The sequence below is a fragment of the Phasianus colchicus genome, chromosome 23 (genome assembly GCF_987193195.1).
Source record: "Phasianus colchicus chromosome 23, bPhaCol1.hap1.1, whole genome shotgun sequence".
Taxonomy (NCBI): domain Eukaryota; kingdom Metazoa; phylum Chordata; class Aves; order Galliformes; family Phasianidae; genus Phasianus; species Phasianus colchicus.
This window is the reverse complement of record NC_143458.1, coordinates 638,966-663,717: the sequence shown is the minus strand read 5'-3', so window position 1 is coordinate 663,717 and position 24,752 is coordinate 638,966. Positions and strand designations below refer to the sequence as shown.

Below are 24,752 nucleotides of genomic sequence, written 5' to 3'. Positions count from 1 at the left end.
AGAGGCGGGGCCGAGCGCGGGCTCTCCGCCAATGGCGGCCGCGGGATTCCGTGCCGGGAAAGCGGCGCTCCGCCGCCCCGCGTCCCCGCCGCCGCCCGCCCCGCGCCTCGGGGCCCCGTCCGTCCCGCGTCAGAACGGAGCCGTCCTCCGGAGTCGGCGTCGCGGCGGGGCGCCGCCGGCTGAGAACCGGCGGCTGACTGCGAGCGGCGGGACGCCCGGTGTCCGGGAGCGGCTCCTGGCCGAGCCGGGCAGCCCCGAAAGAGAGGGACCGACCCCGCCGATCGAGACGCGTTCGAGCCCGGCAGAGTCGGGCGGCCGCCTTCGGTTCCGGCTCGGCTCGGCTCGGCTCGAACGGTCAGCAGCGCCGTGCTGAGCCGCTGCCCCGCGGGCGGAGGACTCGACTGCCGTTTTCTGTATTCACGTCTGTCCGAGAAGAAAGCTGGCGGTGCTGGCGCTGACCAGGGAGAGGGAGGCCGGGGGCCGGAAAGCTCTCGGGCTGCGGCTCCAGGGCAGGCAGAGGAAGTCACGGCGCCGGTGACATCAGCCGGGCTGCTGGGACCTGCGGTGCTGTCACGCTGCGTTTCCGTGACGACGGCGGGCTCTCCCCGAGGAGCCGAGGGCAGCTTTGCTGCTGAGTTCGTTACCCGACGAAGCCCGACGCGGGGGGGCTGGGCAGACAGTCTTGCCAAAGAGGCCCGTGCTACAGCAAGATTGACAGCACGACGCCTTTTGTTCCCCTTGAGCCCTGGCCAGGCTTCGGGGCGAAAACCAAGAGGAGAAAGAGGGCAGCGGCTGTTCCCCCGGACTGCTCCGTACATTGGTTTACTCTGTGCTAGAAAGGCTGGAGCTGCTTGCAGCGGCTCTGGATGCCTCACTCATGGGATGGATGCATTGCTGTGCAACTTCCCCATGGCTGGGAGGGGTTCTTCAGATCCTCCCTGCAAACGGGGCTCCCCAGTGACTGCGGATCTGGCTGATGGTAAAGTGCTGGGGCTATTGGTCGTGGATCTTTCTTCACCACTGTGTTCACGTGGCAATGAGTAGGCCCACTGCCTTGCTTATTCCCTTTACTGCTAAGCTTCTCTTTTGGCTATAGACGCTGCCAATATTACTGTTGGTTTTATTTTGTCATAGGCAGTAAAATAAGCCTATCCCAAAGACGTTGGTGTCTTTGTTGCAGCTGTTGAGCCCACCGATTGGCACAACAGCATTAACACATGATGGGCACGTAACTTGGACATCAGGAACGTGACTTCAAAGGCTTCAAAGCATCGGGAATGTCTCCTTTGGAGAGAGACTGAGAGGTTTGGGCTTGTTGAGCCCGGAGAACAGAAGGCTCATGGGAGACCGTGTGGCTGCCTTTCAGTACACGGGGCCTCACAGATCACCCTTGCTGAGGGTGAGCACTATTCCCTCATCGAGGATATTGATGAAGATGTTGAACAAGACCGGACCCAGCACCAACCCCTGAGGAACACCGCTGGTTACAGGTCTCCAACCGGACTCTGCACCGCCAACGACGACCCTCTGCACTCTGCCAGTCAGCCAGTTCTCAACCCACCTCACTGTCCACTCATCTGTCCACACTTCCTCAGCTTTGTCATAAGGATGTTGTGGGAGACGGTATCAAATGCCTTGCTGAAAGGCTACATGCACTACATCCACCCAGCCAGTGACAACATCATAGAAGGCTACCAGGTTGGTCAAGCATGCCCTCCCCCTGGTGAACCCTTGCTGATTACTCCTGATAACCTCCTTTTCTTCCAGTTGTCTGGAGATGGCATCCAGCACAAGCTGTTCCATCACCTTTCCAGGGACAGAGGTGTGCCCAGGTGGCCAAGAGGGCCAACAGCATCTTGCATTAGAAATAGCGTGGCCAGCAGGAGCAGGGAGGGAATCATCCCCCTGTACTCAGCCCTGGTGAGGCCACGCATTGAGCACTGTGTTCAGTTTTGGGCCGCTCACTACAAAAAGACATTGAGGCCCTGGAACATGTCCAGAGAAGGGCAACAAAGCTGGTGTGGGGTCCGGAGCACAGGCCTTACGAGGAGCGGCTGAAGGAGTTGGGGTTGTTTAGTCTGGAAAAGAGGAGGCTCAGAGGAGACCTCATTGCAATCTACAACTTCCTGAATGGAGGCTGTGATGAAGAGGGGTTTGGCTTCTTCTCAGAGGCAACAAACAGGACCCGAGCAAATGGCCATAAGTTGTACCAGAGGAGGTTTAGGTTAGACATAAGGAAGAACTTGTTCTCTCAGAGAGCAGCCAGGCACTGGAATGGCTGCCCAGGGAGGTGGTGGAGTCGCCGTCCCTGGCAGTGTTCAAGAGGCATCTGGATTAGGAGTTACAGGATATGGTTTAGTGCTTGTGGTAGCAATGGTGATGGAAGGATGGTTTTTTCTCCTTTCCTTTTTCTTCTTTTCCTCCCTTCCTTTCCTTTTTTTCCTTTTTTCATTTTGTTTTCTGTTTTCCATCTTTTCTTTCCCTCTCCCCTTTTCTTTCCCTCTCCCCTTTTCTTTCCCTCTCCCCTTTTCTTTCCCTCTCCCCTTTTCTTTCCCTCTCCCCTTTTCTTTCCCTCTCCCCTTTTCTTTCCCTCTCCCCTTTTCTTTCCCTCTCCCCTTTTCTTTCCCTCTCCCCTTTTCTTTCCCTCTCCCCTTTTCTTTCCCTCTCCCCTTTTCTTTCCCTCTCCCCTTTTCTTTCCCTCTCCCCTTTTCTTTCCCTCTCCTTTTTTCTTTCCCTCTCCCCTTTTCTTTCCCTCTCCCCTTTTCTTTCCGTCTCTTTTCATCTCTTCCCCTTTCTTTCCTTTTTTCATTTCTTTTGATTCATTTTGTTTAGTACTTTCTTACTTTTCATCTTTTAGATTCCTTTCTAAAAGAAAAGATAGAATGGGAGACAATAATTAAAGAAACAAAACCTGCTTTGAAAGCCATGGGGCCGGATGGATTGAACCTTGGGGTGCTGAGGGGGTTGGCAGACGTGGCTGCCAAGCCGCTCTCCATCATCCTTCAGCAGTCCTGGCTAATTGGGTATGTGTCCTGGCTGTCCCTGAACGTGTTTAAAGAGCTCTGGATGTGGTGCTCAGGGACATGATTGAGTGGTGGGTTGTTAGAGTTAGGGAAGTATGGTCAGGTTGCGGTTGGACTCGATGATCTTTCAGGTCTTTTCCAACCTGATCCATTCTATGATTCTATGGATTTAACAGCAGCGTTCTTGTGGGAGCTGCATTGAAACTTGCAGTGTCTCTGGGTCCCCAGAATTACTTTCTCCAAGCTGATTCGTAGGTGCTGGCACTTCTTTAAAGCAAGAGCAGCTGCTGATGGGAGGAAGGTAGTTCCGGCTCATGAGCTCCGCAGCATCTCCCAGGATGGTACCAGAGGAGGCAGGAATGATGTTGCAGAAGATGAGAAGCTCCCCAGCAGGAAGCCAGAAACCCTGCGGGAGAGTCAGAGCACGTGTGGATGCCCAGGAGGTAATGCAGCCCCAGTATTTGAGAAGCGCGTGGCCATGGAGCTGCGGCCCAAGAACAGAGCTATTCCGCCTTTGCAGAATAGCTGGCATCCCAAGAAGGACTCGTCTATCCTTGTAAAAAGCAGGAGGAGGGCACGTCCAAATGCTTGCTGGTTGCTTGGGAGCTCAAATCCTCCAAGCTGGAGGCAGCCTGGGGGTAACATCTCCTTGGTCCGATCGTGCAGCACCTGAGCAAGAACTGGCTGCACGAGGGTCATCTTAATTTCTCTGTTCTTTTACTTAAATAAACCCGTTGGGAGACCGTGGTGTTGGTTTCCTAAAATTTGGATCTGGGAGGTGAGCACGCCCTTTGCTTATGATGGAAGCACAGAAGTGATGCGGGCACTCGCTGAGGTCACAGTCATCGCCGAGGTGGGAGCGTTTGTGGCACAGCTGGTGAGCAGAGCTGGTGCTCTGGTGAGCGTGCTGCACGCAGAGACTGAGCTGTGAGCTTTCCTTGAGAGATCACCCTGCGAGAGCCCGTCGGAAGCACCGCTGCGGCGTGTGCGTGAGCTGGGCACAGCTCAGGCTGAGCAGGCCGAGCAGGTGAGCTGGGTTTGGTGCTGGGTGGTTGCCGGGAGGTGTCTCAGCAGGAAAGCTGGGCTGGGGTGGGCACGCTGCATCAGCCCTCGTCCTGGCTGGCGGTGAGACAGAGGGAGTTTTCTTCAGGACAGCAACACCAGCCATGTGCTTCAAGGCGCGTAACTATTGAGGAGATGGAGAACGCTTGCTGTCAGAAATCATGGCAGCTGTACAGGAGCTGGGTGTATTTTGGGGACAGTCCTTGTAACCAGCTGGTTTCGAGACATTGCCCTGCCCGAGAGTCTAAACTGCACAGCAGAAGAATGCTGGGAAAATGCTTCTTCCTCACTGTTTTTCACTTGCAGGTTCTTTCCTTAGGGTTCCTTTTTCCTTTCCAAAAGGAGATTTTGGGGATCGAGGCACTTGAAGAGAGAGTGAAGCCAGCTCTTTCCAACAGTGCGGGCAGTCCCTGTGGAGAGGACCCCGGGAACTTGAGCTTCCCCTGAGACATTCCCCAGCATGTCTCAGCAGGGAGACGGACGCAGTTACCATCGCTGCTTTGCGCGTGGAAAGGTATGGCTGGGTTTCTTTCGCTTGGGTTTCTCCTTTCTCTGGTTTTGGAGGGGAAGGGGTGGAGCAGGGGGAGCCCTGCTGGTCCTTTGTTAGCTCAGTAAGCGGCTGGGTTGTGCACTTGCAGCAACAGGACAGCATTGCCAGGGTCCTTAACCTGCTGGGGCAGGGTGGGAGCAGAGAGCGGGCACTGCCCTCCTGCCAGCTGTGCCTGGTTATGGTTTGCCAGCTGCCCTGGGTTTCTGCTGAGAAGTTTGTTCTAGCTGCCTGCAGTAGTAAAGGGTGGGGAAGAAATAGTGGTGAAGAGCTAAGGCTGTGTACGGTAATTTTGCATGGGTTGAACTGTGGCACCTGAAGTCACTGTTTCCCTCGGAATAATGCTGGTGTTTGCAGGTGTGTTGGTTTAACCCCCCGAAGTGATGTCTGAGAGCGCCCGTCTTCTCCACCTGAACGATGAGAAAGCTGGATATGCCCAGAAATTGCAGCGCGTGCAGATGTTGTGAATGCGCTCCCAAATGTTTCCGTTAGTGATAACTAACGTCTCAGCACTCTGATACCCATCTCTGGCACCATCTGGAACACTGCATCTCTTTGCAAACGTTGGGTGCCCATTTCCATGGCCCTTCCTTTATTTCTCTCCTCAGAAGCAGCGCGGCACGGTTCCCTGTGCTAGGGAGCAGCACCCAGCAGGCTGCCAGAGATCCAACAGCGCCTTGCAGCGCACAGAGGGACGCGATGGGGACGGACCATCCTTAGCACCACGCAAAAGTGAGTCTCTGCAGTCCTCTGTCATGAAGTATGGAAGAATGCATTTTAAGTATTACTTCTGAGCGGTGCAGCACTGCAGGGATGTCCGGTAACCATGGTGGAAGCATTAGAGAGGCCAACAGCAACAGATGGCAGCAGTGAGACAGAAGTGTGTGTGTAAGTGGTGGTGCTCAGAGCTGAGTGCATTCCCTGTAGGGACAAAAAATCCGTGCCTCGACTTTTGCAGCTGATAGCGTTTTGTGTGCTGACGCAGCTTTGCTCTGCAGCATGCAGAGCTGTCAGGCAGACTGGGGTTCCTCTGCTGCCACCTGAGCGGGAATGAGAGCAGTAGTGCTTTGTGCAAGCGCACTGCAGTTTAAAGATCAGTTTCTGTTCTGGCTGTAGAAGAGTGTCTTTTGGTTTTTGTGGTGGACGTGGGCTAACAGGACAGTGCTGCTCCTGGTGTCTGTGAAATCAACACACAATCTGTTGTTGTAGGGACGGAGCCTGCGCGTCCATGGAATGGTGCTGGGCTTGGGGGGAAACGGAAAGCCTCCCCAGGTAAGAAGCTCTTGTGAGCTGTGGTGTGGGTACCTGCCTCTAAATAGGGCTGCATGAAGGGCTGTGTGGGATGGAGGAGAAAAGAAGGGGCACTGCAGATCTGTGCTGACTGCAGAAATGGCACAGCGTTGTAGCAGCAGAAAGGCCAATTGAAGAAACTACGCTTGAGGAGCAGAAGTTTGTGGTTGGCTGTGCTAAAATGCTCCTCCAAAGAGATGCTCTTCATGTCTTTCTTGTTTCCTTTCTGACAGAAGCTGATGCAAGCAGGCTTGCAGTGAAGCGCAGCCTTGCAGGAAGCCAGGGGAGGAGCATGGAGTGTGGCACAGCCCCCAAGAAAGGTACAGACACACAGCAGCATCTGGGTTTGGTGCACTGTCTTTCTAGTTAGGCTTTCTGTCTGTCCTTTCCTGGGACTGCTGTCGTTGCGTGTTGCTTGAGATCTTAATCCCTGGGGATTACAGTTGCCTTTCCTGTCCCAATTGGAAATGGCCCACAGTTCAGCCAAGATCCCAAGGTCCATTGCTGTGAACACTCGAGAGTTCCTAGCATTGTGGCCCATTTTGCAGACCGAAGGCAGTGTGTGACTCTCTTTTAATCTTGCTGCTTCCCCTTGCTTGATTTGAACAGGGAGAGGTGCTGAGCCAAACGGCAAGATGTATGCGAAAGCTCCTCTCCAGGCTCCAGGAGGGCTTCCTGGAACAGCAGGTCCCAGCAGAGGGGAAAGACCTTCCCCTGCAGTTGACAACCACTCCCTCTCCAAGACCATGGCTGCAAGAAAGCGCAAGGGAGTGGAGGAAGAGGAGCAAAAAGCAGAGCTGTGGCCTGCCAAGAAACAAGTGAAGGTGGAGCGCGATGGGGAGAAGGCTCAGAGCCCACATCAGAGCAGAGGCGGTGTGCCAGCTCCAGCAACACACCCTGGGCCTGCCCCAGCGCCGACTGAGCGGTTCCGGACCTCAAAGCGAAGAGGTAGGAAGGTGCTGCAGCTGCCCTGGTGAGGTGCTTCCCTTATCAGGTGCATGGAGTTTGCTTAGGATTTGCTTTGCTTTCTCCTTCTCTCTGCGGAGAGGGGAAAAGAGTAGAAGGCTGCCGAGTCCAATGGCAAGGAAGTGCCAGAAAGTGTAACCCTCTCTTTTCCCATGAAATCCATGACGGCCTTCTGCTTGTCCCACTGGAAATACCCTTCCTTGAGAGGCTTCCTAGCCTGTTTTCATGTACCCATGTTTCTGCGGTTTTGCTGTTGACAAACTGAATTTCTCTCCTCTTTCTCTATAGCAAGACGACAACGACAAAAAGAGAGGAGAGCAGAAATGAAGAAGGCTGCTCTGAGAGCTGCCGCTGCACGTGCAGAGGTGAGTCCTCGGTGAGCACAGACACGGCTCTTGTTGTTCTCTGTCTGTCAGACGTGAAGGGGATTGTAGAATGCTGGGGGAAGCGGTGTCCTACTTTGACGCTCGCTTTCTTTCTTTCCAGTCCTCCACAATGAACAGCCTTGGGGAGATGATGGAGAAGCTGCAGCTGAAGGACTGAGTGGAGGAGCATCAGAAGGCAGCGGCTTCGTGGCAGCAGCCCAACTTGGCACTCTGGTTGCAGTCCATCAATAAACAATTGGAGCTTTGTATTCACAAAGAGCGCACGGCCTGATTTGTCCAGTGGCACTCAGTGAGCTGCTGCACCACCTCCTCGTTATTCCACTCGCGGCGCTGGGTCAGAACTCCCACATCTCCATCAGGGGATGCTGCAGGTTATAGAAGCAATGGATGCACCAGTCCTTGGCCCTGCCCATAAACGCACTGCCTGCAAAGCACGTGCACAGAACTGCGAGTAGCACGGCCTGAGCACAGGCGCGCTGAGTTAGAGAACAGCTGTCTCGAGCTGTCTGAGTTTCTCGGGGCAGCACTGAGCAGAAGTGAGCGTGTGCCCCTCACCCTGCAGGCGTCTCTGTTGGGGGAAGAGAGGCTGATCCCAGAAGGCAGAGGTGTTCTCCTGACTTCTCTGCATTGCTACCTTGCCTCATTGTCCCCCCTCTCTTCAGCCGTTTTGATGCTACTTTTCATCCTTTGGGCAGAGCTTGAGTCACTCTCATCATCGCACAGCTTTGTACTGAGCGGTGTGGAATTTTCTGGCTTTGCTCTTAAAAGCCTAGGCTGAAAACTGCAGCGTGCATGCTTAGTTTACATGGGGACATGGGGGGGGACATCCCCTAACCCCCATTATCGAAAAATAAACCTTAATTGCAAAAGTGAGGGGTGTCAACCCCTGACCCATGGGAACAAAGTGGTCCGTGGGGATGACACTGTGGGGGTGACACTGTGGGGGTGTCCCCATCTCCAGTACGTGACACCACCAGGGTGCCATGAAGGTGTCCCCAACTTTGGTGGTGTGACAGCACGATGCTGTGTCCCCACTTCTCCAGGAAGTCCTCCAGCTGGTTACAGTGTCCCCAGCTTCGGCTCAACATCCCCTGGGGGTCCTTTTGTCCCCTCTGCATGACGGTGACACCCGATGCTGGCTGCCGAACGCGACACCTGATGACGATGACACCGCGTCACGGCTGTGCCACGCTGGTGTCACACAGTCCGCTCTGGTGGTGGCACAGAGTTCACCACCGTGCGTGTCCCCATCCTCATGTCAGACGATGGTGACAGTGCCAGAGGACTCCAGTGTCACCGGGTCCTGCTTGTTTGTTTCTTGGTTGGTTTTTCTGTTTTAATCTTTTTATCTTTTCTTACTTTTTTTTTCTTTTTTTTTTCAGCCTCCTGATGTTACTTTATATCCATCTGTTGGCCCCCTTTATCCCCCTTATCGTTTCTGTATATGGGCCTTTACCAGTGCCTCTTCTCCCCACATTACCCTATAGCCCCGCAATAGCCCCATATTCCCCTATACTTTACTATAGTCTACGCAAGCCCCCTAGAGCTCCCCTACAGCCTTTTATAACCTCATATGTCCCACCTATACCCCTCTGCAGACCCCTATCGCGCCTGTTTCTCCATATCACACCCACAGCCCTCCCACTGCTCCCTCTAGCCCCATATCCTGGGGGTCTTGATAGATGAAAAACTTAATATGAGCCAGCAGTGTGCCCTTGTGGCTCGGAAGGCAAATGATATCCTGGGCTCCATCAAAAGAGGGGTGGCCAGCAGGGACAGGGAGGTGATTGTACCCCTCTACACTGCTCTTGTGAGGCCCCATCTGCAGTACTGCGACCACGTCTGGAGCCCCCAGTACAAGAAAGACAGGGAGCTGTTGGAGAGGGTCCAGAGGAGGGCCACAAAGATGATCAGGGGACTGGAGCACCTCCCTTATGAGGACAGGCTGAGGGAGCTGGGCTTGTTCAGCCTGGAGAAAAGAAGGCTGCGGGGTGACCTCATTGCAGCATTTCAGCACCTAAAGGGAGCCTACAAGCAGGAGGGAAGTCAACTCTTGGAAAGGGTAGAAAACTGCAGGACGAGGGGAAATGGTTTGAAGTTGAGGGAGGGAAGATTTAGGTTGGATGTCAGGGGGAAATTCTTTACAGAGAGAGTGGTGGAACAGGCTGGAACAGCTGCCCAAAGAGGTTGTGGATGCCCCGTCCCTGGAGGTGTTCAAGGCCAGATTGGATGGGAACCTGGGCAGCCTGGTCTAGTGTGAAATGTGGAGGTTGGTGGCCCTGCATGTAGCAGGGGGGTTGGAGATTCATGATCCTTGAGGTCCCTTCCAACCCTGGCAATTCTGTGATTCTGCTATTCTGTGTCTTCTCCCTGATGCCAATTGGAAGTGATATCCTTTAGTCTTCAGTATAACAGACATTCTGTGACTGTGCTTGAAGACAGTCTCCCTTGAGCGTTTTAGTTGTGCTTGTTTAGTGCTCGTAAAACCAACTGTGCAAGTGCTGCTCTCCTCCCCATTGTGAGGGGATTGCTGGCAGGAGCTAAGCAGTTCCCACAGGCACATCCAGCAAGGAGCTGCCGTGGCAGATGGGCAGGTGGAGCAGCTGTCTTCCAACCTGTCCACTGCAGCAGTTGGCATTCTGTAAGCTACTCTTCCCCAGTTTGCAGAACGAGTATCAAAAGTTGATACTCTTTTGTGAAAGAGTAAATGCGGGTTGAAAAAAGAGGCGATATGACATTCCTGACTGCAGATAAACAACAGCACAGATGCTGGTCACCGCCGCAGAAAAAGCTGGACTTGTTAATGAAGCAGCTTATCCATCTGTGTTGGGATTTTGTACAGCTGACCTCACCTGCCTCTCATTCCTTGCCATCGCCCCCTTTTTCTTCTAAGGTGAAAAAGACAGCCTCATTCTTTGTGAGTCCGTAATTGTGATCGTTTATTGATTGAGTACAACCAGATAAGACATGGAGTGCCAAGTTGGGCGGCACTCGCAGCGCTGCCCTGTAACACCACACACTGCAGCTGCTGCCTTCTGATGTTCTTCCTCTCAGTCCTTCAGGTGCAGATTCCGCATCATTGCCACAGGGCTGTTCATTATAGAGGACTGGAAAAAAACAAAGCAAGTGTAGAAAAAGGACAGAAACAATCTAGGGAGACCTCACTAAGAAAGTCTGAACAGTAAACTTCCACAACAGCCCCATGCAGAACAGCAGGTTACTGCCATTCAGATCACTGACATTACTTCCCATAACACACAGCTTAGCTGCTGTCCCCTCCCTTCCCTAGTTGAGCTGCATGCCCTTCCTTTTCCCTACCTGAGCTGCTTGCCCCTCGCCTCCTTTTTCTTGGTGCTCTTGCCTTTTCCTGCTACTCACTCCCAATCTCAACACTTGCCTGCTCTGCTTGCTGCTCTGACAAGTGTCTCTCAACTCTGCTCGCAGCTTCTCTCCTTCTGCATGCCCTTCTCTATTCCCTTCTCGTGCCCTTCAGGCTTCTGCTCCCCTTGCTGAGCAAGCCCATGCCTGGTAACTCCCCTTCAACCTCCTCCGCCCTTTGCCTTTCTCCACACAGATGCTTGCTTCTGGCCAGCACTCCTGCCCACTGCCTAGCCCACAGCCCGCATCTCTCGGGGAGACAGCAAGGTGGCCTGGAGCTACCCACACCTCCTCCCGGGCACGGCTTCTCAGCTTTGCTTCAAGCCCACAAAAATCCCCAAGGAGCTCCTCTTACCTTTGGGCTCAGCTTCTTCTCCTGCCGCGCAGCTCTTTTCCAGGCCGGGGCTCAGCTCTTCCCACACTCCACCATTCCTGCAAGATTGCTTTCTCTCATTCACTGCCTTCCTTTGCTTTCCTTTGCTCTGCTACCCTTAGCTTCCCTACTTGCTTTGTCTACATTTACGTGCACCGCTTTGTACTTTTGAGTCTCTTCTTTGCCTCTCCTTTCTCTATTTTCCCTTCAACCCTCCCCCCTCCCCTCCCCTTCCCCTCTCTCCCATTTTTCCCTTCCTCCCCTACCTCCTCTCCCCCCCTGCTTCCCTTCCCCTCCCGTACCCCCCCTTTTCTCCCTTTCCCCTCCCCTTCCCCCTTGCCTTATGGCAAACTCACCTTTCCTGCTCTTCACTCCCTCCTTCTTCATTCTCCTGCCTTTTGCTGCTACTCTCGCCTTGCTTTCCCTTGCTGTGCTCTGCTTTGCTTTCTCTACATTTTGGCCATCCAGTCTTTTCTCAGCTGTTATTCTTGACTGTTTACTTGGCTTTTTTCTTCTTTTCTCATTTCTTTTTTTCTGACCTTTTTGGGCTTTCTTCTTCTTTTTTTATGCTTTCGTTTCTTTTTTCATTTCATTGCACTTGTTCTTTTTTTTTTTTCTCTTTTCGTTTTTTTCTGTTTTCTTCTATTTTTTCTCTTTTTCATCTTGGTTTTCTTTTTTCATTTTCACTCTTTTTTTCTTTTTTTTATTCTTTTTTTCATTTTTTTTCATTGCCGCCTGAGGGGAGAAGAGCTCTGAGCCGGCTGCCAACGGCCGTTCCCGCGCGCCGCGCCTCAGCCAATCGGAGCCAGCGGCGCTGCCGCTGACCAACGAGAGCCCGGGGGCGGGACGGACCGGCACCTGACCAATGAGAGCCCGGGGCTGGGACGGTCCGGCACCTGCCCAATGAGAGCCCGGGGGCGGTGCGGCGTTGCGCTGCGCTGTTGGTGGGAGGAGCGCGGCAGGGGGCGGGCCGTGGGTGGGGCCTCGGGGTGCGCCCTACTGCTATAGGGGGTGCGAGATGGGACTGGGTTTGACAGGTGGGAGGTGGGGCTTGGATGTGGGGTTGGGATATGAGGTTTGGAACTGGGCTTGGGAGCTGGGGTTGGGATGTTGGATGTGCATTGGGATGTGAAATGTAGGGTTGGGGTGTGGGGATATGGATATGGGGTGGATATGGAATGGGAAATAGGAAAATGGAATATATATGGGATGGGCTTGGGATGGACATGGGACCAACACTGAAGAATGTGGGATGGATTGGGGATGAAATATGGACACGGGATGGGATTGGGATGATAGTGGCATGGGATAAGTAGATGGAATGGACATGGGATGCATGTGGGGATAAGGATTCGGAATGGCTATGGATATAGGGTTAGGGATGGGGATAGGATGTGGGGGTATGGATATGGGATGGGTTTGAGATGGCTGTGGGGTGGATATGATGGATATGGGATGGGATAACGTTATGGGATACGGACAAGGGATGGCTACGAGATGGGGCTGTAGTGGTTATGGGGCCATAGGGGCGATGGGGCCAGGATGCTGCAGTCACCTCTGTCCCCAGAGTTCATCCCCAGTGTGACACATGGAGCCCCACAGCCGCTCCTCTGCCCTTTATCACTTTCATGGGGAGGACATCCCCCAACCCCCATTATCAAAAATAAACCTTAATTAGAAAAGTGAGGGGTGTCAACCCCGCCCCATGGGAACAATGTTTTCTGTGGGGGAGGGCACAGATGGCGTCTCCAGAGGGCTGTCCCAAACTCTGGGGGGTGTTCACAACTCTAGGATATGACACCACCAGGGTGCCATGAAGGTGTCCCAAGCTTTGGGGTGTGACACAGGGATGTCCCCAATTTTGGTGGTGTGACATTGTCATGTGGTGTTCCCACTTCCCCGGGAAGTCCTCCAGGTGGTCACGGTGTCCCCAGGTTCAGCTCAATGTCCCCAGGGTTCTTTTTGTGCCCTCTGCATGACGGTGACACCCGGCGCCAGCTGCCAGGAGTGACGCCCAATGGTGATGACACCGCATCACGGCTGTGACACACTGGTGTCACACAGTCCCCTCTGGTGGTGGCACAGAGTTCACCACCGTGCATGTCCCCGTCCTCATGGCAGATGATGGTGACAGCACCAGAGGCTTCCAGTGTCACCGGGTCCTGCGGTAGGCAGGTCTGGAGGGGTGACAAAGAACAGTGAGAGGCTCAGTGACAGCACGGTGACAACGTGGTGCCGCCTGTGCCTGCCCCCATGTGATGGTCAGAGTACAGGGAATGGTGTCACCCGATAGATGGTGGCACACAAGTGATGCTGACACCAGATGACGGTAACAACAGTGACAGCCAGGGATGGGGACGCTGCGTCACGGCTGTTCCACATCGAGGTCATCCTGTGTCACGGCGTCACCTGAAGACAGTGACATTCAGTGACACCCAATGGCATCCAGTGAAGGTGGCACCCAACAATGGTGACACCACTGACCCCATGTCACACCTGCACCAGACCCCACGTGTCCCCCGACTGTCCCCAGCCCCCCTCCCTGTACCCCTCCTCGTCACCTCTTCAATGAGGATGTCACCGTGCTGCAGTTGTGCCACCATGGCAGGGGGGACAGCTTGGGACAGTCACGGACAGCCAGGGTGACAGCATCCAGGAGCTGTAGGACGCTGATGGGGCTCTTGATGGGGCTCACTACGTCTAATGATTTAATTCGGGCTGGGGTCCAATTTGCTAAGATTGACCGCCAGCCCAACCATGTTCTTCTCCAGCTTTGGAGACAGCTAAAGGACAACCAAAAATTTCAGACCTACCCTAAGAAACCAAGGGTAAGGGTTACAGAGAGAATGCCAACAACAACATGGAACTTAGAAGATTTCATTGTTGCTAATAGAAAAAAAAGCCTCCTCAGGTGTCTCGGGCTACAATGCCTGAGGCACTGGAAGCAAAAGAATTGGCCATGGCTCAATTCATGGCGTGACGAGGGATGTTAGTCCCCCTAGGGCCTCCAGATAGGACCAGAGGCCCTGTGTAGAATTAAGGATTTATTGGTCCCGAAAAAACATTCAGAGAGTTATGGCATTGGTGGACACTGGAGCAGAAACATCAATTATCTACGAAGATCCAACCAAATTTGGTGGAGACAGAGTGATGATTGGTGGCTTTGGGGGACAGACTATTCCTGTCACCCAAACATGGTTGAATCTGAGGGTGGGGCGTCTCCCACCCCGGGAGTGTAAGGTGTGTATTGCCCCAGTGCAGGAATACATCTTGGGCATAGATATTCTATGGGGTCTGGCTCTCCAGACAACTGTGGGAGAGTTCAGACTTGGACAGAGATGTATCCGTACCCGGGCAGTGCAGGCAATATTAAGAGGCCATGCGAAACATGGGCCTATTTGCCTGCCGAAACCGCGCCGGATTACTGATGTAAGGCAGTACAGACTCCGGGTGGGCAAGATGAAATATGGGGAACGGTGCAGGAATTAGAAAAAGTGGGCATTGTAAGACCTGCACACAGCCCATATAATTCCCCCACACGGCCAGTGCGAAAGTCGGATGGCACGTGGAGAATGACAGTGGATTACAGAGAGTTAAATAAGGTCACGCCGCCTGTTCATGCGGCCATAACCAACATTGCCTCCCTAATGGACACATTGAGTAGGGAGATAAAAACCTATCACTGTGTCCTGGATTTAGCAAACGCGTTCTTCAGTATCCTGATTGCTGAGGAATCGCAAGATCAGTTTGCGTTTACGTGGGGAGGCAGGCAGTGGACCTTTCAGGTCCTGCCACAGGGGTACGTGCATTCACCAACGTCACAATCTAGTGGCGTGTGACCTGGCTGATTGGAAAAAACCTGATGATGTTAACCTGTATCATTATACTGATGATCTCCTGCTGACATCCAACTCACTGGAGGCATTAAGGCAGGTGGCAGATTCATTAACCACCTATTTACAGCAGAGAGGATGGGCTATAAATCCCAGAAGGTGCAAGGTCCGGGCCTGTCCGTAAAATTCCTGGGGGTGGTTTGGTCAGGAAAGACCCAAGTACTGCCCAGTGCTGTCTTAGATAAGGTTCAGGCGTTCCCAGTCCCTACAACATCGAAGCAGCTGCAAAGTTTCTAGGTATACTGGGTTACTGGCGTTCCTTTATACCTCACCTAGCGCAGCTGCTAAGGCCGCTGTACAGACTCACAAAAAAGGGGCAGCTATGGGACTGGGGGAAAACAGAACAGGATGCTTTCCAACAGGCAAAACTGGCAGTTAAACAAGCCCAGGCATTGGGTATATTCGATCCTACCCTCCCAGCTGAGTTGGATGTTCACGTTACTCAAGATGGCTTTGGTTGGGGCCTGTGGCAACGCCAGAGTTCTGTTCGGACCCCCATTGGTTTTTGGTCTCAGGTCTGGGATGGAGCAGAAGAAAGATACAGTATGATTGAAAAACAGTTATTGGCTGCCTATTCAGCATTACAGGCAGTAGAGCCAATAACCCAGACGGATGAAGTCATAGTTAAGACCACTCTGCCGATTCAGGGGTGGGTGAAAGGTCTGACCCACCTTCCTAAGACAGGGGTGGCCCAAGCACAAACAGTGGCACGATGGGTCACCTACCTCAGCCAAAGGAGCAGTCTGTCTTCATCAGCCTTAAAAGAAGAGCTTCAGAAGATCCTAGGCCCAGTGACCTATCATTGTGATGCACCAAAAGAAACACTGGTCGCTCCACCAGAGAAGAGCCCCGTTCAGGAGGGGAAATATCCTATCCCTGAAGATGCCTGGTACATGGATGGGTCCAGCAAGGGCAACCCGAGCAAGTGGAGAGCGATAGCATACCATCCTTCGACTGAGACAATCTGGTTTGACGAGGGGGATGCTCAGAGCAGCCAATGGGCAGAACTGCAAGCCGTGTGGATGGTTATACCCAAGGAACCCGGTGATGGTATCCTGAATATCTGTACAGACAGTTGGGCTGTGTACCGGGGGCTCACTCTTTGGATTGCACAGTGGGCCACCCAAGAATGGACTATCCACGCCCGACCAAGCTGGGGCAAAGACATGTGGTTAGACATATGGAATACAGTCAAACACAGGACTATATGTGTCTACATGTTTCTGGTCATCAGCCCCCACAGTCACCGGGAAATGATGAAGCTGACACGCTGGCCCGAGTTTGATAGATTGAGAATTCACCATCTGAGAACATCGCCCGTTGGTTACATCAGAAGCTACGGCATGCGGGACAATAGACAATGTGGGCAGCTGCTAAAGCATGGGGGCTGCCCATACAGCTACCTGACATCGTCCAGGCATGCCGGCATTGCGACGCTTGCTCTAAGATGAGACCGAGATCATTGCCGGAAACGACAGCCCATCTTTCTAGAGGACACAATCCTCTCCAATGATGGCAGGTCGATTACATTGGGCCCCTTCCTCGGTCTGAGGGGGCGAGATATGCTCTGACCTGCGTCGACACTGCAAGTGGGCTACTGCAGGCCTATCCAGTACCGAAAGCAAACCAGGCATATACCATCAAGGCACTGACTAAACTGATGTCTGCCTACGGGACACCTCAAGTCATTGAGAGCGACCAAGGGACTCAATTTACTGGTGCAACGATACAGCGCTGGGCAGAAGAAAACAACATCGAATGGCGATTCCACCTGCCATATAATCCAACGGGGGCAGGCCTCATTGAACGTTATAATGGTATTCTTAAGACTGCCCTGAAGACAGACTCCCAGTCCCTGCAGGGGTGGACGAAAAGACTGTATGAAACCTTGCGGGACCTGAATGAAAGACCCCGAGACGGCAGACCCAGTGCCCTGAGAATGCTGCAGACAACATGGGCCACCCTGCTTAGGATCCAAATTACGGGCACTGATTATCAGGTAAGACCTAGATTGGTAATGAAAATAATCTTCTGCTCCCTGCCCCTGAGAATTTAGAACCAGGCACCCATAGAATAAAATGGCCTTGGAAGGTGCAGGTAGGACCCAAGTGGCTACTTGCACCTTGGGGGAGACTGTTGGAGGTGGGAGGCTCAGTAGTTCCTCCAGTAATAGGTACATGGCCAACTGATATTGTGGTCAACACTCCGATCTTCACTGCTAAAGGGACCCCCATCATGTCCCTATGGCAGATCAGGAGACCTCCTTTGGTGCCTGACAAAGTTATGCAGCCACAGATATCTGGCCAGAAGGTGTGGTACAGGCGGCCGGGACGTGCCCCAGTACAAGCGGAAGTGTTGACCCAGGATAGAAGGACGGCCTGTATCTTGCCCTGGAGAGCAGACCTTCTCCTCCTGGTACCCTTGAAACATCTGTATTACTCCCCGTGAGTCTTCGAGCCTTCAGGATCACCGCAAGGAACGAAATGCCATCAAAGCGTTCCAGTGTTACAGTCAGATCACGTGCGACACCCGGTGATGGCCTACATGGGACTGATGGAGCAGAGGACGGACCTGCACCTGACGACCGCATGCCTCCAGTAACTTCATCGAGCACTGGCCCATAAAAGAATATCAACGTTCACCAATCGTCACTTGTCTTGAATTGTACCAACATGCGTCGCGATGGAAACTGTATAAGTGTCGTGATATAAGTGGGTCTCTGTATTAGGAAAAGCTTACCCATTAGTCAACCTGATCATTGGTTCACGCCGTGAAGGGGTGGAGTGTATGGGAACTGCTGAGTCACGGCCTGAACCTCTGATTAGTCACCTGAGGCGAGCAATGAGTCAGCCCTGGGAGCACAGGTGAAAGCAATTCACCTGTGCTGCAGGAAGGGGTGGAGCCTGGCTCCACCTCTCCTAGACCCATTCAAGAGCTGACTACCAGTGGGGAAGGATCTCTCCCTCTTTGGATGATCCACTCCACTGGTCTTTCCTGAGCAAGCCCACAACATGGGTAAGCATCCTATTTATTCTTTTTGTCTTGCTCTGCCTAACTCTCTTGCTTATTTCATTATTATGACATCTTGATATTGTTTGATTTATATAATATTCCTTTATATAATTTTCATTGATTATACACTAGCACAGAGAAACTCCTCTCCTGTCCACAAACTGGTTACTCAGGGAAACTGATGCCTGCTAGATGTTCTGTGACTCAGAAAAACATATTCCCTTCTGGATTGTTTCTGTTTGTTTGGTTTTTAAATGCAGTAAAGATGAAACAATACCTTTCAAGTGCCTCTCTGCACTGATGGACATCTCCCGAAGCAAACTTCATTTTAATAAAGCTAGAATGAGCCAGTAGATGACTGCTCTTGATAGCTCCCCAATTCTTTGTATTAAGTTCCAAGTCCTGGGCTGATTTGAGGCATTCCTAAAGAATAAAGTTCATCAGAGGATGAGGAACCACCATCTTTCTGTGAAGGCAAGGACATTACTTCTCCAGGACACACTGCTACCTAACCCAGGATCACAGCTAAGGCATTAACATATCCTTCAGCAGTAAAGTTCCAGGAACTCTTTGAACAGTTCTCCCCCTGATGGAGCTGCTATATCCAGCTTAGACTTGAAGTAAGAAAATAAGCAAGGTTTAACTTTAGGAAGAAAATCCCCATTAAACAATTGGCTTCAGTAGACTTTCATTTGGAAAAGTTAAATCACTTGAGCAATAGCTGTCAGTGGAACAAAAATAACAGACTATGACCAGTTTTGAGGATATGGAAGATTATGACAGGATCAAAAGATGGTTAAATACCTCAAGTGTCTTTACGACACAGGAGTACCATTCCAAGCTTGTCTCCAGAGGTATTTTCTTCTCTGCCTCCTGAACATGGAGCACAGCATCTCGTAACTTATTGCGTGAGTGGTACAGTGCAACAAGTCTGATGTTAAGGTAGACGTCATCGGGTCTCACACGGAGTTCAGCTTGAGTCACATAAAAGAGCTCATTCCAGCCATCTTCGACTTTATATTCTTGAAACTTCTCCTATTAAACATCAAGGCAACGTATTAATATATTTTTTTTCCACATCAGCCTTTTCAACAACCACATTACCTGACAGTTTGCTCACCTCCGCTACACAGACTACAGACTTGCTGGAATTACTCCAACATCTTATAAACGAGATAACAGGGGAAAAAACTTCACTGTGCCTCTCGTAGATGCCAAGACTGTCAGACTATCTGAGACAGAGACAGCACACCTTGTTACAGAATAGCTGGTCCAAATAAGACAACAGAAAGCTAACAGAAGCCTCTGAGAACCTCTGTGTCCCTGCAGCTGTGCTACATAAAACTAAGTGCCAAAGTGACACTGCATAACTGATGAAAGCATTTACACTGTAGTTGAGAATGACAGCACTTCCTACATTATGCATTTTTAAACTCAAAAAACTAAAAAGCAGCTTAGGCAATACTTGATGTGTCTGTTGCGACTATCTAAACTCAGCTTCTTGGATATTATTGCTAACACAGTTTCCCCACATTTTTGAACACCTCAACCTTAAAACGCAGAGAAAGCTCAGAGCTGCAATTTTCAAGCAAGCTAGACAAAAACATCAGACAGCAAAGAAATTAACATGTAATAGATTCATGCTAAACTAATTTAGCCAAGGAAATATTGTGAGATGACTAGATGGCATGCTAGAAGCACCCAGTCAGATACGGAAAGTTTCTTCAAGGCACAGAGCAGAGATGAGAAGCTGGAATTTACCTTCAATCTGAGAGCAGCAGGATTCCTGGGGAGCAGCCTGGCAGCTTTCTCAACCCAGTATTTTGCTCTTCCATCACTGGTGTCTTTATTGCAGAATAGCTCCACAATCTTCAGCACCAGATCCTTCTGTATTGGGTTCTGGAGATTACCGTCATCCCTGCTTGGCAATTCCACAGCAGGCACAGACCCTTAGTCCAAAGGGCAATGGGAAGACTATCATAGCAGTTACCACAAAGATCAAGTCAGGACACAAAAGAAAGAATCAACTGGAAAATAAATAAATAAAAGCTGAAGCCAATTCTACCAAAAAAAGAATCCTTTCTTAAGTACATCATAGACAGATTTGGCAATGCAAAATGTACATCATACAATTTGTCCACAACACATGTTCTCTCTGAGCTTAAGGAATGCACAGCACAGATGCATTTTAAAAGTCCATTTACAAAGGAAGAAAGCTGGTCATTACAGGGGGTCAGTGGATCGCTTACCTTGTAACACCCAACAGCTTTTTCTGTGTTGTCCTGAGCTTCATAAATTTGTCCAAGAAACCTGTGTGCCCTGGGATCTCTCTCTTGGACACTGAGATAAGTAGATATGTATCTACAGAGTGAGAAAACCCAGAAAGATCAATACTCCTCAATAATACAAGTCCCCCCACACCATACAGCTAAAGCTAAAGGGAATTTAATCTGTCAAATGGAAAGCAGGGCTATATTTAGTTCTAGATGCTTGACCTAGACCTTCCTGTGAGGAACAACATTATTTTTACACGTACCAATGCTACTTACTTGTCAGCAAGTACTGAGTTCTGAGCAGCAGCTCACAGAACCAGATGCATCATATGATGAAATAAAAGCCACTTCAACTCCATGATTTCTTTGGTATCATATAACTAATGCAGTTGCTCCTTTAGAAGGATTTCAGTGGCACCCAATCCTTCCATTTACTGTTACCTTAAAAAGGCATGATCGTGATCTTGATTTCTCTACTTCAGCTGGCTTTTCTATTACACTTTCAAGAACAGATCAACCACATACATCAACACGTATTACCTTTTAGCAAGTTCATACTCTTTTATTTCAAAATACAGCTTAGCACAGATGAATCCTTTCAACCATTTCTGAATGGAAAAAGAAAACAAACACGACAGGCACATGTCAGATGTACAGTACGTTTGAAGCAACTGAACAGGAAGAGCCCTCTTTTCAGCAACGCATAACAGTGCTAACAGTTAATTACCAGCCCACTTCTTGTATTCAAGCCTTTGTTTCTGAAAGAGACAGGATTAAGAAAGGAATCTTGTTTCCAATAACGGGCAGAAGCTACCAAAGGAAAACTGAGGCCATTAGCGAAGCAAGCGACTGATCTTTATACTTGGGACATTTCACAAACACTTCTGACTAAAGAAATCAGAAGAATGGGGTCTGCTACAGCTGAGCTTTTTGTTATTGCTGCTGTTGCAATACAACAGTGTTGCAGGAGAAAACAAATCCTACAAACTAAGAGTGAAGATGTTACCCCAGCTCCTCCTGCTGGTGCTTCTGCCATCTTCCCCTCCTGCCGGCTCTGCCTTCTGCTTTGCTTTTTGTATTTTCACTTTTGTTTCCTCCTCCTACCCCTCCATAGATACCTTTGGAGACTTACGTTTCACCTTTCACTCACACAGTGCGTGCTGTGAAGTTATCTTGGGCTGATAACATCAGAAATAGACTACTGCATCCAAAAAGCATTTTCTACCTGCATGAAGGAGCTAGAGAACTAGGAAGTCACAAGCAAAAACTTCACGGCAGACGTAAACTAAATAACGTGAAACAAGTCTCTGCAGTCTAAGTACGCCTGAAGTTCATCTCCAACCCTCTTCCCACCCCAAAATAGGGGGGGAAGTTATTCACGCAAGTCTCCTGAGTTTCAGTCTGTGTTCTGAAGTAAAACAAGGACACGCTGACATTCATCAGAGCAGAGTCATGCTTGACATCTCCTTGTAAACAGGGTTGAAAAGAAACTTCATCAGACACGCTGGCAGCCTTGAAAGACCCTCCCTTCCAAAATCAGCACAACAAGAAAACCAGTCACTATTTCCACCATTGACTGTGCTAGACAGTGAGTTGTAAGCATCACTGCAAAGATGAAACCAAACCACAGAACTTGGCCTCGAGCGCAACAAGAAGCGAAGCAATGGTTTTTGTTGAGCCCAACAGGAATCTCAGAACGGTTGAAGAGCATCTCTGAATTTGGCAGCGGTACGCTCCACACTGCATAGTCTAAACAGCACCCAAGTCAGCTCAACAAAGCCACAGGAGAACTTTGTTGCTGTTGGAAAAGCTCAAAATGAAGATGCACGCTGCCTCGCCCCAAGACCCTGCAGCAGAACAGCAGCCCGCGTGCATTCACGCTCTGCAGCACACTGCTGAATCTGCTGCCTCTGCAATAGAACCCACTCACAGCAGCAGAGCAGCACCTTTGGGGATTAAATAGCTCCCACTAACTGCACTGGTTGGCTCTCTATGATCTGTGCACCATTTCCAGATCGCAGGGAATCATCTGGCTGCCAGGTACAGCAGCAAAACTACACTGGCCCAGCTCTCCCTCTCTTTTTCCTGACCTTCCACAGCGCTGTCACACAGACAGGAATATCAACCACGCAGCACGTGAAAGAAAACCAGAAGCTTAGGAACACCTGTCCCCTGTTTGGGCTCTTCAGTTCCACAAAACGCAGGGATCTGTACGGACTGACAGCACTGGGCTCCTCGTAACTCTACCGAGGGCTCACCAGTTTGAAGAGCGCACAGCCCTGTCAAACCATCTTCCCAACAAGTCAGCTCCGTGCCCTCCCACACAGCCGCTTCCCTCAGCTTCCACTCCCCCTGCCATCCGACCTCAAAGTCAGGGTGGGGAGCCTTGCTCACAAGGGAACTTTGCTGCAATGTCTGTTACCTGACTAAGCATGTTGCCGGGGCTCTGGGCGCTCAGTCTTGCCAAAGAGGCCCGTGCTACACCAAAACAGATGGCACAGCTCTTTCTGCTCCTCCTTGAACCCTGGACAGGGTATTCAGGAAGAAAACCGAGAGGAGAAAAGGAAAACGGATGTTCCACCTGACTGCTGCCTACCCTAGTACTCTGCAGACCTCACCTCCGGGGTGGACACATCGCCATATGAGTTCCCAACTGCTGGGACAGCTTCTCCAGATCCTTCCTGCAACCGGGACTCCCCAGCCACTGTGAATCTGGATGACGATAAAGGAGTAGGTGAACTGGTGATGCATCTTTCTTAATCACTATCACTATGCTACATGTCATTATATTATGACGTGGTAATGATTAGACTCGCTGCACTGCTTATTTTCTTTCCTGCTAAGCTTATCTTTTCACTTTAGGGCACTGCTTTGTTTTTGTATTGTTTTGAAATTGACAATAAAATAAGCTTATGCCTTCCTTCGTGTCTACGTCCTTCCTGCTGACCCAGTCAATAGGCAAAAAAAAGATAAAAAATAAAACGTAAGTGAAGGTAAGGTCGGACAAGGGAAGTTAAGGAAACGGGGAAGGGGAGGGAACAGGGAAGGGGAGTGAAGGGAAAAAATAATAAAAATCTCTCTGGAGGAAGACCAACATCTTAAAAGCATGCCCAGAAGGATACAAGGGAATTTGCAAACCAGACCAAAGTTCTCGAGTCCTTACCCTGGTGTTCTCTGAGGCTCCTACCCACCATTAAAACTCATCAACATGAAATATCTCCAGAAACAAGCAAACAATAACCAACCAACCAAACCAAAAACCCATACCATGTATTTTGGGGTGGTGCCATTCAGAACGGCAGTTTGGGATATTCCATACTGACTATTTATGAAAAAGAGAAGGTGAACTACATTGGGGTATCTCCCTTACATTTCAGATACTCAATGAGAAAATCTGCACAACATGAGAAAGAAAAGGAAAGGAAAAGGAAAAAGGGAAAGGGGAAAGGAAAAGGAAAGGGAAAAGGAAAAGGAAAAGGAAAAAGGGAAAGGGGAAAGGAAAAGGAAAAGGAAAAGGAAAGGGAAAAGGAAAAGGAAAAGGAAAAAAAGGAAAGAAAGGAAAAGGGAAAGAAAAAGGGAAAGGGAAAGGAAAAGTGAAAGGGAAAAAAGACCTTGCTCTTAGTGCCTAGAGAGGATGTTCCACAGTACATCTGCAGGCTTTCTGGACAGCAGGTTTTATCTTGAAATGACTACTTTCCCTCTGTTGAACAAAAACATCCATTTGTTTCAGAAGTTCTTCAGTTCTACAAAGTTCCCAGAAATCACTGATTGCAGCCCTCCTTTTACTTTGGGTCTTTTACCTCAATCTTTACAGACGTCACAGAGACACAAAGCACGGCTGAACAGATTTCATGTTGGGTTGCGGTTGGATCTGATGACCTTGGAGCTCTTTTCCAACCTGAGCAATTCTATGGTTCTATGATCCCGTATCCATTCCAAGTCCACCCCATACCCAGAGCCCATCCCATACGCATCCCATTGCCCAATATCCCATCCCATATCCATCCCATATCCACATCCCCACATCCCAATCCCAAATCTCACATTCCAATCCCACGTTCAACATCCCAACCCCACGTCCCAACCCCACATCCTACATCCCACATATCAATTCCAAATCTCATTCCCAGTCCCTCCTCCCGAGCCCATCACCCACCTGTCCATCTCATTCCCTCATCCCAGTCACAATCCCACATCCCCGATCCCATCCCCTATGGCAACAGAGAGCACCCCGAGGCCCCCCCACAGCCGCTCTGCCCCGCCCCCGGCCTCTCATTGGTCAGGGGCAGTTCCGGCCCGTTCGTGCCTCTCATTGGCCAGCGGCAGCTCCGGCCTTCCCCGGCCTCACACTGGTCAGGGGCAGTTCCGGCCCGTTCGTGCCTCTCATTGGCCAGCGGCAGCTCCGGCCTTCCCCGGCCTCACACTGGTCAGGGGCAGTTCCGGCCCGTTCGTGCCTCTCATTGGTCAGCGGCAGCGCCGCCGGCTCCGATTGGCTGAGGCGCAGTGCGCGGGAAAGGCCGTTGGCAGCCGGCTCTCCCCTCAGGTGGTG

At 51.0% G+C, this 24,752-nt stretch overlaps 1 protein-coding gene and 1 long non-coding RNA gene across 19 annotated transcripts; one reads left to right on the top strand and one right to left on the bottom strand.

Moving 5' to 3' along the window:
* Nucleotides 1-885: 885 nt before the first annotated feature.
* On the top strand, nt 886-7,530 carry LOC149915170 (zinc finger CCCH domain-containing protein 11A-like). 4 transcript variants are annotated; one of them, XM_090123550.1, is made up of 9 exons: nt 886-1,698; nt 3,279-4,050; nt 4,392-4,599; nt 5,241-5,364; nt 5,842-5,904; nt 6,156-6,242; nt 6,532-6,870; nt 7,177-7,253; nt 7,375-7,530. In XM_090123550.1, the coding sequence occupies exons 3-9, from the start codon at nt 4,546-4,548 to the stop codon at nt 7,429-7,431; spliced, it is 801 nt and encodes a 266-aa protein (XP_089979676.1). In that variant the 5' UTR covers nt 886-1,698; nt 3,279-4,050; nt 4,392-4,545; the 3' UTR covers nt 7,432-7,530. The 4 variants fall into 4 exon arrangements, with proteins under 4 accessions (XP_089979676.1, XP_089979675.1, XP_089979674.1 ...); XM_090123549.1 differs by having other exon boundaries at nt 886-1,920; XM_090123548.1 differs by having other exon boundaries at nt 886-4,050; nt 4,484-4,599.
* A 1,948-nt stretch (nt 7,531-9,478) lies between these two features.
* Nucleotides 9,479-24,468, bottom strand: LOC149915169 (uncharacterized). 15 transcript variants are annotated; one of them, XR_016459664.1, is made up of 10 exons: nt 24,004-24,091; nt 22,626-22,915; nt 20,480-20,811; nt 20,180-20,291; nt 19,692-19,957; nt 19,051-19,162; nt 18,208-18,965; nt 11,382-13,202; nt 11,008-11,084; nt 9,479-10,381 (listed from the first exon to the last, which is right to left on the bottom strand). It is a non-coding gene; the product is annotated as an uncharacterized LOC149915169 (long non-coding RNA). The 15 variants fall into 15 exon arrangements; XR_016459668.1 differs by lacking the exon at nt 19,051-19,162 and having other exon boundaries at nt 9,480-10,381; nt 20,480-20,644; nt 20,744-20,811; XR_016459663.1 differs by lacking the exon at nt 19,051-19,162 and adding an exon at nt 23,815-23,903 and having other exon boundaries at nt 9,480-10,381; nt 24,004-24,082.
* Nucleotides 24,469-24,752: the final 284 nt, after the last annotated feature.